This window comes from Camellia sinensis, chromosome 5 (assembly GCF_055761805.1).
Source record: "Camellia sinensis isolate YWXY chromosome 5, ASM5576180v1, whole genome shotgun sequence".
Taxonomy (NCBI): Eukaryota; Viridiplantae; Streptophyta; class Magnoliopsida; order Ericales; family Theaceae; genus Camellia; species Camellia sinensis.
This window is the reverse complement of record NC_138965.1, coordinates 128,157,610-128,170,147: the sequence shown is the minus strand read 5'-3', so window position 1 is coordinate 128,170,147 and position 12,538 is coordinate 128,157,610. Positions and strand designations below refer to the sequence as shown.

Sequence of the window (12,538 nt, the reverse complement as noted above, 5' to 3'; positions counted from 1 at the left end):
GCGTGCTGTCGCATCTACAAGTTGGTCTATTCTGGGGAGGGGAAAACAATCCTTGGGGCAGGCTTTGTTTAGGTCCGTGAAATCAACGCACACTCGCCAAGTCCCATTTTTCTTCTTCACAACCACAGTATTAGAGAGCCATGTAAGGTAGGTCACTTCCCTGATTGCCCTGGCATCAAGCAACCGGTCAACCTCTTCAACAACGGCGGCAGTGTGCTCTGCGGCTGACCGCCGACTTTTCTGAATGATCGGCTTGCATTTAGGGTCAACATTTAAACGGTGCTGCAAAACAAACGGATCTACACCCGGCATCTCATATAGAGTCTATGCAAATACATCAAGGTTGCCGAGCAGGAATGAAATTAGCTGCTGTCTGTCGGCTTGATTCAGGGAGGCGCTGATCATGAAGAACCTTTCTGGGTTTCCGTTGATTTCAACTCGATCTAGGGCTTCCATGGACTTTCACTTGGGAGCTGCCCAACATCGTCGAGGCTCTGCCGATCTGTAACCTCAATAGAGTTCATTTGCAACTCCTTTGGAGTCTTTTCAACAAGGAGATAACATGCTTGTGGCGATTTCTGGGAGCCACGGATTTGCTCAATGTCGCGTTCTGTCGGAAATCGTAGCAGCTGATGATAGGTGCTTGGCACGGCCTACATAGTATGCAACCAAGATCGCCCCACGATGAGGTTATATGGCGATGGCAGCTTGACGACCAAGAATTCCACATCCACTGTTCGGGTGCCCGCTCGAACGGGTAGTGTGATTTTTCCAACGGGTATTCTGGATTGGCGTTGAAGCCGAATAGTGGATAAGGAGCCGGAGAAAGATCCGATTCGGAGAAGTTGAGTGTAGTGAATGTCTTGTAATACATAACTTTCGATGTGCTCCCTGGGTCAATGAGTACGCGCTCAATAGTGAATCGGTTTACGCGTAACTCGATTACCAAGGGATCAATGTGGGGAAGCATCACTCCAGCCAAATCTGAATCATCAAAAGCAATGCTCGCAGCTTCATGGGTCCGTTTAGCCGGAGTGAGTTGATTTTGAGGGTCGGGATTTGACTGAATTGTATGCACCACAGATGACATTGGCAGGCTGTATATCATGTGGATCACGCCGTGTGGAGGCGAATCCTGTCTTAAGGCTATTACTTTGGTTGAGTTGCCTTTTCGGATGTACTATTATAGCCGACCATCTTGTACCAATTCCTCCAGGTGGTCCTTCAATGCATAACAACTCTCAGTATCATGGCCATGATCCTTGTGATACTCGCACCGCCTATCCCGCCTTCGTGTGTCGGGAGGTCCCATCATTTTTGACGGCCATTTGAAGAACGAAAGTTGTTGGATTTTGGACATAACCGCGCTGATCGGCTCTGATAACTCCGTATATTTCTTGTCGCCGCGCCTTGTGCGCCTGCTATCGACTTGTAGTTGTTCATTTGCTCGGTGGGAGCATTGATCGCTTGATCGACGAGAATCCTGTCTCTTGTCTCGTTTAGCTCGATGCCGTGGTTCTAGGCTCTGAGGTGGTACAGAATTTAACGACTGAGCAATTTTAGAAGGAGCCGTCTTGTTAGCCACGCTTCCGGCTTTAACCTGCAAGACGTCATCTTCTACTTTATAGTATTCCTCAACTTTCTTCATCAACGACCAAACTGTTTTGGGGGGGCCGTCTGGTCAAAGAAATGTGGAGGGCACTGTCAGGATGTAACCCCATCTTGAAGACAGTAATGGCCATGGAGTCATTGCAAGCATCATCTACCAGATTAAAACACTCTCAATACTGCGCTAAATACGCACGAAAGGTTTCTCCCGGTTGAATCTGCATTGCCCAGAGGGAATCGGCTTGCTTTGGCTGGACCTCATTAGTGATAAACCTTGCCCTAAACGATTTTTGGAGTTAGTGGAAGCTCTTGATCGAAGCCGGCTCCAGTTTATAATGCCACCTGATAGCCAATGGTCCCAAACTGCTCAGAAATATTCTGCACATGAGAGCTTCGTCATCTGCATGCAGCGTCATGGCTTGCCTGTAATGGTGGATGTGATCGGTGGGGTTTGATTACCGTCGTACAAGGTGAATGACGGTGCTTTGAATTTCTTGGGTAGCACTGCTCTTGCAATCCGTCATACAAAGGGATCGTACTAGTCTTATTTGTCTGAACTGTTTCTTCTTCGCTTATGCCTTATACGTAGACTCTCTTCAGAGGAACTAGTAGTTTCGGGTCGTCCCTTCTTCTTGGGCTCCGGGGATAATGAGTCGGAGTCGCTATCAGTGTCTTGTTGTCGGGCTCGAGGTCGTCGACCACCTCCCTCAGAGGTCGTTCCGGATCTTGGCGTACAGCTTATTTGGACTTCGTCGCTTCCAAGGTCAAATCCTGACGGAGACGTTCGTTCTCAGCGATCATGTTCTCCAACCTCTGTTCGTTTTGCTTTGCTTATTCCATGATCGCTTGCATTATCTCATGTGCTGAAGTTGAAGGTGAGGCGAAGTTCAAGGCGTGTCTTGCTGTGATAGTCTCTAGTCCAAGCATATTTGTTGGAGTAAGGTCATCTCTTTATGTGGTCTCATCAGTGACTATCGGAGGGTCTTTCGTTACGCCCGCCATGGATGTATTTGAGTATTCCTATAGACGACGCTAGTTATGGGGAAGTGTTTGGAAATACTCTTATGATCTTGGGGGACGCTCGTGATCCTCAGCTAGCCACCTGAAAATGAATGAACAATCTGGTCGGGGGTGCCGGAATTAGCACTCCGACGGATAAGTCAGTGTATACTCTCTTGATTGCTTGTATCTTAAGTTAAGCACACTAGTTCTCACATACCTTTCTCTGATTGATGATCATGTATTTATATTATTCTCTTTGGGCCTTAGGGCCAGACCCATCCTCGATCCTTTACATGTACTTATACTCGGCTTTTTGTTCTGCTGGTTGGAATGCCGATTATTTTATTCGGCTCTTCAATTGACTGGGATCAATGCCGAATAAAGGTTATGTCCCGGACTGGACTCGTCCATTCGTCCCTATTGATCCAATGAAATTTGGCTCCTACAATGACGATGATATGTTTTTGTTGTTGTCGTTGATGATGAAACATATTGCAAATCCATATGCTTGGTTTGAACAAATAATGGGTGGTTTTCCGAAGAGGAAAGATTGACTAGACTTGTTAAATTTGAACAGATAGATAGTATGAAGAGATATAGATTTTTAACAGATAGATTTGTTGTTGTTATTGTTGTTGTTAGATTTTGAACAGATTTACTAATCCAAAAAAAAAAAAAAAAAAGATTTTGAACAAATAGATTCATTTTTGTTGTTGAATAGATAATAAAATTGGAATAGATAGATTTAAATAGATAAATGAAAAAAAAATAGATAAATGAAAAAATTGAATAGATAATAAAATTTGGACAGATATTTGATCAAATAAAAAGAAAAATTGAACCGATAGTCAAAAAAATTTAAACAAATATATATTGAACAGATAGGGAAAAAATTCAACAGGTAGATATAAATTTGAACAGATAGTTAGAAATTTTGAAAAGAGATATAAATTTGAACAAATAGTAAACAAAAAGTCAAATAGATAAGAAAAAATCAACAGATAAATTCAGGGGTAAAATTAGAAACAAAATATCCTCCAAAACTAACAAAATAACTTCTTACCAAACTATTTCACCAAAGGTGACGTATCACCAATAAAAAAATATCCACTGGACCGAATGCTTGACATTCTCTTTAGATTAGATTCATAACCAATTTTCTCTTAAAAAATATTAATGTTTATACTTTAGATAAGGTCAATATATTTTAAAGTATTAATTACCTAAAAGTCATATTTAGAAATGTTATGGTAGCTTAGGTCATATCTAAGATTTTTTGAACTAATAAGTTTTATATAGTAAAATTGAAAATATTATCAGTTTTTTATTTTTTATTTTTAATTTTTAAAATTTAAAACATTATCAATTTTGTATAGTAATGTTCTAGGTAATTGTTTTACTAACTGATAAAAAAACAGAGCATGAGATTAAATGTTTTTACTCTTCTACTTATTGATTTGATTCAACTATCCATTAAAATTGAGAACATTATAGTTTTTTCATTTTCAAAGTGTTTATGTGTGTGTGTGTGTTTTGCATATCAATATTCTATCATCTTGCTCCTTTATAAACACAAAATTTTCAGTTTTGCACCAAAAAATAATTCAATTTTTTGCACATAATTTTTTTTTTTTTTTCAATTTGAAAGTTGATGTTGAAAATCAAAATAAATATCAAATCATCATGTTCTTTTATAGATAATTATAAATGATGAACAATCATTGTTTGAAAGGCAATTCCGATTATTAAGAATTTAATGGGACTTAAAGGTCTAAAAAATTTTAATTAAAATTTAATAGAGTATAAATTTATAAATTAAGACTTATGTGTAAATATCCCTATTTTTAAATATGAGATTCATTACTTTAAATCAATCAGAATTTATATATTATTTGCACTTTAAAAATATGTGAACAAATTTATTTCCAAAAGAGGTAAAGAATTTGTGTAAGCAACATAATGGTATCTCAAAATGGATGTTTTTGTCATTCTCTCGTATTGTATAATTCTCTCTATTGCCATTGCCATATTATGCCAAACATGTAATAAATAATCAAGTTATGTGATTGTGACCTTAGGCCACCATTGTTTGTTGAATGATTTTTAGTGAAGTTAAATGTGAAAAATTATTGTTAGGATTGAATAAAACTTAAAATTTATTAGTTTAAAAAAATAAATTCTACAACTTTAAGGGATGTCGTTTCACATTTATTTATTTATTTATGTGGTACTCACAATTTTAAACTAACTATCAAAGTAAATTTCTTTCATCCAGCTCCATGAGTAAATTTTGTAGTATCTAATAAAATATTTGCCATGGAAATGGCTTTCTTTCGGTCCGTGATCGAACTAGAGGATATTGTTGGGCCGTGGAGGCCTACCACAGGTCTCATTTCTATAATCCGAATCGTTAATATGTAAAACTCGTCGAGTATTATATGCCTATAAAAAATCACGTTGATCGGATATCGATAGCTATATGATCAAATCAGATTTTTGTAAATAGTTGATTTTTCATCGTCTATTTTTTTCATACAAAACTGATTTGATAACATAGCTATCGATATCCGATTAACGTGATTTTTTACAAACATGTAATACTCGACAAATTCTATATACTAAATGGTTCGAATTATTGAAACGAGACCCGTAACAAGCTCCCATGTGTCCAACAGTACCCTCCAGTCCGTGATTGGACTAGAGGGAAGCCATTTTCCAATTGCCATATAGGGTCAATTCATATGTGACTGATTTATATTGTGAAATTCATCACATTATTTTGCCTAATAACATAAGAGTGACATTTTAAGGCAAAAATGATAATCAAAGTCTTAAATATTTAGAATTATTTTTATCACATCAAGCATTGGGTAAAAAAAGATAAAATAGATTAAAATAATTAATAAGATAAAATGTCATATCAAATTTATAATTATTTTTATTTTTTTCTACAAACATTACATCTAACTATATAAAATTTCAATCATCTTCTCAAACACAAATACTTTAACTAATTAAAATAATCAAAAATTAAAATAGTCAATTTATCAAACGTGGCCATAAGATTATCCACTATGGAGTGCAACCACTTCACTCCGCATTTCAACCATATATTATTCAATTCTAGGTTAAAATGTGAGTAATTTTTCTGGATAAATAACAAAACTCATGTTTCGGGTCCAAGTACTCTTTATATTTTTCTTATATTGTTTAGATAGTAATTAGAGTAAGGACAACATTTTTCATGAGTTGTTTAGAGATGAGCTTTTTATTCCCAGCCTTATTCCATAATGATTTCTTATACATAGACTTCAATATTTTAGTATTACCTTGAGACAAATTTAACACAGAGTTTTATTATTAACAAATAATAAAGTTAAAAAATATATATATCAAATACAGAATAAAACACAGATATTTCACAAATTGCGAGTTTTACATGTGAATCTCACATCATGTGAGCCCTTCCTATCATTATAATCTTAAAACATTTTTTTTTATATATATTTTATTACACTTTTATATACTTTTTCAATACTAATTTTCTAGCATTTTTAATATTTGTATATGTACATATATAAAAATAACAAAAGTTAAATTACACAGCTACCCTTCTATTTCAAAAATTATCCAACACAGCAATTAGCTTCTACATGACTTACACCCAAGATATACTCTTATCTTAAAAAAACACAACCACATGAACACCAAAAAACCTTTTAACCCAACATAACTCTAAAAAGATTTAAAGACACAACATTTAGCATAAATCACACAAAATTCATATTGCTCCCTCTTAACCCAACAACTAACAATTATTCAGTGACATTTGTGATAATACTTCTGTAAACCCATTTGTGGCACTGAATAATTTTTGCTCAAGATTCACATCAAAGACTTGAGCGACCTAGCCTTGATCGGTTTTCGGCCTCTCTTCTTCCCAAATTCACCACACTCTTCTACATTTTCGTCGTCGTCATCATCGTCATCTTCAATATAATCAAATTCTTCATTGTCGATTTGAGACGACGATGACGAATAGGGCGTCGTGGTGGCTTTAGTAACAATCACCTTAACTTCATCAACATCCTTGGTATCACTCTCCACCCTAATAAATTCCACATTTGTATTTGTACCTCTCTTCTTGCCCCACCGCGGCCCGAACCCAGAATAATAATAGAATTCATACGGATTCGACGACGAACGCGCGGGTTTTTTGGGACGCGGGCGCCGGCGAATCGCAACGTTTTCAGATTTCTTACACTTCCAATCCTTCTCATGGCTCTTGCAGCACAAAATTACTCCATTTTTTCCAAACCCTAGTTTATCTTTCCTCTCATTTGCATCCTCAATCTTGTCTACGTTGTTGATTGCATTTTGTCCATCAACAACAGATGTTTTCATGGAAGTCACGCTACAAGAAGATTTAAGTCTAATTTGTGAATTTTTTTTGACAAAATTGGTGTTAAATAATAGAAACCCTAACTATCTCTTCTCCAAAATTTACGAATTGAATCGAAGAATGGATTTCTGAGTTACATACCTCTCAACAGCTCCGGGTGAATCTCCTAAACTCGCATTTACTGTGAAACTATCTTCTCCATCGACCTGCAAATATAGATGAAATACAAAGAGAAAGCAATTGAATAATCGAGTGTTTGAGCATGAAATCACGATCGAAATGGAGATTAGGGTTTTTTAAAGAAAAAACCCTAAGATAAGGAAGGAAATGCAGGCCAAGTGTGGTTGGTTGAGAGAGAGAGAGACCTGGAATGGAGAGGAAGCTGAATCGGGAGGGAAGGAGATGGCGTCCCAGGGAGACTGATTGAGGTGGCAGATGTGAGACTGCAAGGCGGGAGGAGAGAGATCGGCGGCGGAGGCGGCGGATATGAGGCCGGCGAGCTTGGCGTGTTTTCGGATTCTCATGGAGGGGGTGGGTTAGGGGAGATCGGGTTTGCTTTCTCTCTCTACAACACACTACTATTCTTTCTCTCTATATATATATATATGTGTATATGTACTATTTATGTTTCGACTGTTTGCAGATCTCACAGAACTCGATGATAAGGGATTCAACTTGGCAAATAAAAAGTGAAGTGGGTGTCAAAAAAATTGGAATGAACTTCTCTTTAACAATGATTCATTCCATTAAAAATATCATTATTAATAGCATTAATGTATTAAAAAGGTAAAAAAAAAAAATAAAACTCCAAAATCAAAACATCAATGACGAGACTCACTGCCACCTAATTAGTGGGAGCACTAATTAGTGCTCCCAAGCATTTTTCACTTCTTTTCAGTATAGTTTTAAAAAATATATATTTAAAAAAATAAAAAAATAATATAATTTACATAAATTTAAAATTTTAAAAAATTACTTTTAAGTGAGTTGTCAAAATAAGTCATATAGAACTTTTGGATCCGTCTGGTTTATTACCAATTTTATTTTAATGATTCCAAATGTTTATTTTCTTAGATCCTTTAGGTATATTATTTATAAAAAAATTAGATTGATTTGATATCTATAATATTTTATTTTATAAAATTTTTATCTAAAAGAATTAATGATCAATGTGTTTTAAAAATAAATCATTTATTTTTTTGAATACAAAAGCAATAAAATGAAGGGTTATAAATATCAAATCAACCTAATTTTTTTTTACAAATAATATACACGTAAGATCTGATAAAATAAACTGTTTAGATCATCAAAACGGAACTTGTAATAAGCTTTGTAGGCCTAAACAATTCTCTCTAGACCAAATAAGAATTGGATTGGAGAGAAATCTCCCAAAAAATTTAATTACAAAACAAAAATAAATATTAAAATTAAAGTTATAAGTTTTTATTTATTTATTTATTAATGTTTAATATTTTTAAAAAATTAAGAGTGAATGGTAATTTTCGTATTTAACTTCGGATTTGATTCTTTCACCTTGTGAGATCAATTTTGGCATGATGGGCTTATTCTGAGTTTGATCTCGAGGCGCTTTACTTTTTAAGGTTGGTTAATTAAAATATTGATATAAAAAATTAAATTGATTAAATATCAATAATTATGTATTTAAATTATATTTATGTTATAAAAAATAGATGATTATTATTTAAATTATATTTATTGTCAATTTTTTTTAGAACAAATGTTATTTAAATATATATTTATCGATATTTAATTATTTTAGTTTTTTCATAAATATTTAACTCGACTAATTTTAAACCTCAAATTGAATGGCCAAATTAAGGAATCAAAAACCGTTTAACTTTCTATTTGCTTTTACCCGGCCTTTCATATGTTTCGACTTGAATTTGTGATTATTACAATCTCACCCTTGGATTCTAATGATATTACATCTAAGTCAGTGTTCCACGTCATGCAACTTTGCCTTGATGCCTTAACGGGATATGGTTTGGGTGAAGGTAATTGTGACCCTTTATAATAAAATAAAAGGATAAATTACAAATATACTTATTGAGATTTGATTAAAATATAAATTATTTTTTGTAATTTTAAAAATTACATTCCATCCCTTGAGCTTTCTAATTTTATAACAAATCGTCCATTTTATTAATAAATCATCAAGTCAATTAACAAATTTTAATGATGTTAAAAACATGTTTCAATTAATAATTTAGATAATTTTATTATTGTATAGGAGAATAATTATGAATTTTATTTTTTAGTTAATTCTGTTAAATAAAAAATTCTAATAAGGGTATATTTGTAATTTTTCAAACTATAGGGGCAATTTGTATTTTAAACAGAAAATGTATTTGTAATTTATCCAAAATAAAAAGATTAAAGATTAATTGATTTTTATGGTATGCACTCTCTTTTGGGGTGAATATCATATATACTTTATTATAAATTAATGTGATTTTATCATAAAATTTCGTAATATCAATCACAAAATATGTAACATTATTATAAATTAGTGTAACAAAAAATGTCGTAATAAAATCACAAACTTTGGTTACATGAACCACAAAATTTTGGACATTTTGTTACGTTAATTTATGGTAAGGTTACGCATTGTGTGATTAATGTTACGAAATTTTGTGATAAAGTTTGTTGGCACCATAAATTTGTAATTTTTTTTTATTTATTATTTATATAATTACAGGACATGTGACACCCTCCTTCTCATTTGGAAGTTATGAGAAGTTATGAGATGTGGAAAGATGATGGAGAACAAAGTGGAGAACATAGAGTATGAAGTGGAGGTTGATGGAAGTTATGGAAGATCATGAAGTATGAAATGGAGGACGCGGAAGAGGGAATAGTTTTAGATAGTTTTTTTCCTACAAATGTTTTCCTATAAATAGCCATTCATGGCTACATTGTGAAAAAATGTCTAAAATTCAAATAAAAGACAATTGATTTTTATTTTTCTTGTCATTTATATTTTCTACACTTTATTTTATGCACTTCATTTTCAAGGCATAGTAGTAGATGTAAGTTCTTTGCACTTTATTTTATGCACTTCCTTTTTGAAGCATATGAGTAGAGATACATTAATGGTTAGTTTGATTGTTCACTCAATTATCTTTCTCTATCTCCCTCTTTCTTCTTTTAATTTTTTTTTTCTCTACACTTGCAATTTTGAAGTCCTCTTCATTAAGGCAAAAGAACTATTAACACATTTGCTTGATAATTGACTTGAATTTAATCTGTAATGATTTTTCAATTCTTTCTGGCACGCTTGCATTTATGATATTTTCTTTTGTAGGAAAAATAAGCCAACAATTTTTGGCACGCCCAGTGTGACGTCAAGTGTAAGAAATGAAAAATAAATTGGATTCATCCATTCTAAATAGCCTAGATGAAATCTTTTGGTGTAAACAAAAAATTTTGGATCTTCAAGAAGAGATCTATTTTCTTGATGAAACAAACTTCCACTCATTACAATATTGTTTGGTAGAAGAAAAAAAATACACCATTTAATTGAAATAATTCATCAACTTGATATGAAAATTTGTCAATGGAGACATGAGTTATCAACCATTCTTGTCAAGTCTTCAATGATTGAATTTTGTGGGGTTTCACAGAATGTTTTCAAGTCATTTGTGACTAAATTTAGTGAAAATATAATGTCATCAATGGCTTAGGGGGTTCAAGAGCTATTTTTTAAAGAGCCAAATTATGAAATTAACATAATGAAAGAACATGTTCTTGAGCCAAATTTAGCTAAGAATGATATTCCATGCATGGCTTGGGAGGTCCAAAAATCAATTTTTAGAGAGTGAAGTCATGAAAATAACATACTTATGGGGGATTTTCATAAGCCATTAATGGCTAACATGGAAAGACAGCCCACTTTGCCAGATAATTATGAAAATCAATTCGACGAAAGTCATGTTTTTAAACCAAACATGGTCAAGAATCATGAACAAGCCACTGTTTATGAATTCAAAATTTTTGACATTTTTCAAAATGTCAAAAAGTATGAATTTTCATAGTCACACTAGATCATGACTTTTGTTTTTCAAAATCTATTTTGGATTTGTGGATCATATCAAACGTTGACTTTGATGGAATGGCTGTAGATATTCCGTTTTTGACCGTCCTTAAGACTTGGGCGCTTCATGGTGAACACTCAATGATGAATTAGTATGTTGTATAAACCATTTGATTTCTTCAGCAAGAAGTTTTGGTTTTGAGTTTTGGAGCCTAAAACCTTGCACCACATTAAAACCAAAACCTAAATTTTTTCAACTTGACCATTCAGAGGCCTGCTGGCCAACAGGTGGCCGGCAAGCCAATTTTTATTGGCCGGCCGTCCCCCTACATGGCCGGCTAGCTATGTTTATCGGCTGGCAGATCTTTTGCTGCCAGTAGTCCCCCCCATGTGCATGCATTGCACCAGCTGGCTCAATACAAATATTTCCGACAGAGAAACCTGTTTTTCTATAAATACTTGACCATTCCTCATGGTTTTAGGTTAGAAAAGTTCTCTAAGTGCCCAAATCTTGCTAAACACTCTCCCTCTCTACCTTGCAATATACATACATTATACATACACTTTCTAAACCAATAATTTGAGGCTCCTACTGAGATTATTGAGCTGAAATTTTAGCCCTTGAGAGTGAGTACCTTATGGTTTGTGAACAAAAGAGTGTCTTCTTTGCAATGGTATAACTCTTGCCTTTTTTTTCCTGCTCTTCATTCCTCTTTTTCTTGGTATTTATACTCTATTTTGGACTATTTTATGGGCTGAAACTTGTGATTTAAAAGCTACTCAAGGCGGAGGGGTTAACCACCATTTCTTGAACCTCATTACATAGCTCTTATCCTTGTGTTTCCCACTTGTTTCTCAACTTTTAGCTACTGATTTTCAGAGTTTTCAGAGGCTAAAACATGTGATTTTAAGGTCCAAAAAGTGAAGGGGTTAGCCACCATTTCTTAGGCTTGCTTACTTGCTTTGTTTCCTTCTTATTTTTGCTAACTTTTTCTAGCTTGCCAAGATAATTTTCAACGCTGTTTTTACTAATTTTGGGACTATTTTAGTGTGTTTACTTAGTGTATGATTTGAGTATCATGCTTGTGTTGTTGCAAGTCCTCATAGATTTGGTAGTTTAGGCCTTAGACACCAATCCATTTGAATTGATAGCTTTTCATTACTTTTTGATGTAAATAGTCTTACTTTAATAATCAGTTTTGCATAATCACCTCTGCTACTTCCCTCATTTCTTGCTTTTCTTTGTTTAAGAGTTGTTTCAAACAATTGATTGTTGTTTAGAGCATGAGAAAGAGACCTTCCAGGCTTAATGGTTTAATCTCTTCGGAGGTTCATTACCAAGGTAGTACATCTCTCTCATGCTAATGACAACTTCTTGTTTGACACTTTTCTTCATTTAGTAGACGTAACTCTCACTTTTGGACAAAATGACTAAGGAATGACAGGGTAATGTAAAAGAGGTTAAAATTGGG

At 33.9% G+C, this 12,538-nt stretch overlaps 1 protein-coding gene across 1 annotated transcript; it reads right to left on the bottom strand.

Annotated features, from left to right (window-relative positions):
• Positions 1 to 6,203: 6,203 nt before the first annotated feature.
• On the bottom strand, positions 6,204 to 7,667 carry EDA8 (Putative membrane lipoprotein). The gene is made up of 3 exons (XM_028212691.2): positions 7,378 to 7,667; positions 7,154 to 7,218; positions 6,204 to 7,024 (listed from the first exon to the last, which is right to left on the bottom strand). The coding sequence occupies exons 1-3, from the start codon at positions 7,534 to 7,536 to the stop codon at positions 6,496 to 6,498; spliced, it is 753 nt and encodes a 250-aa protein (XP_028068492.1). The 5' UTR covers positions 7,537 to 7,667; the 3' UTR covers positions 6,204 to 6,495.
• Positions 7,668 to 12,538: the final 4,871 nt, after the last annotated feature.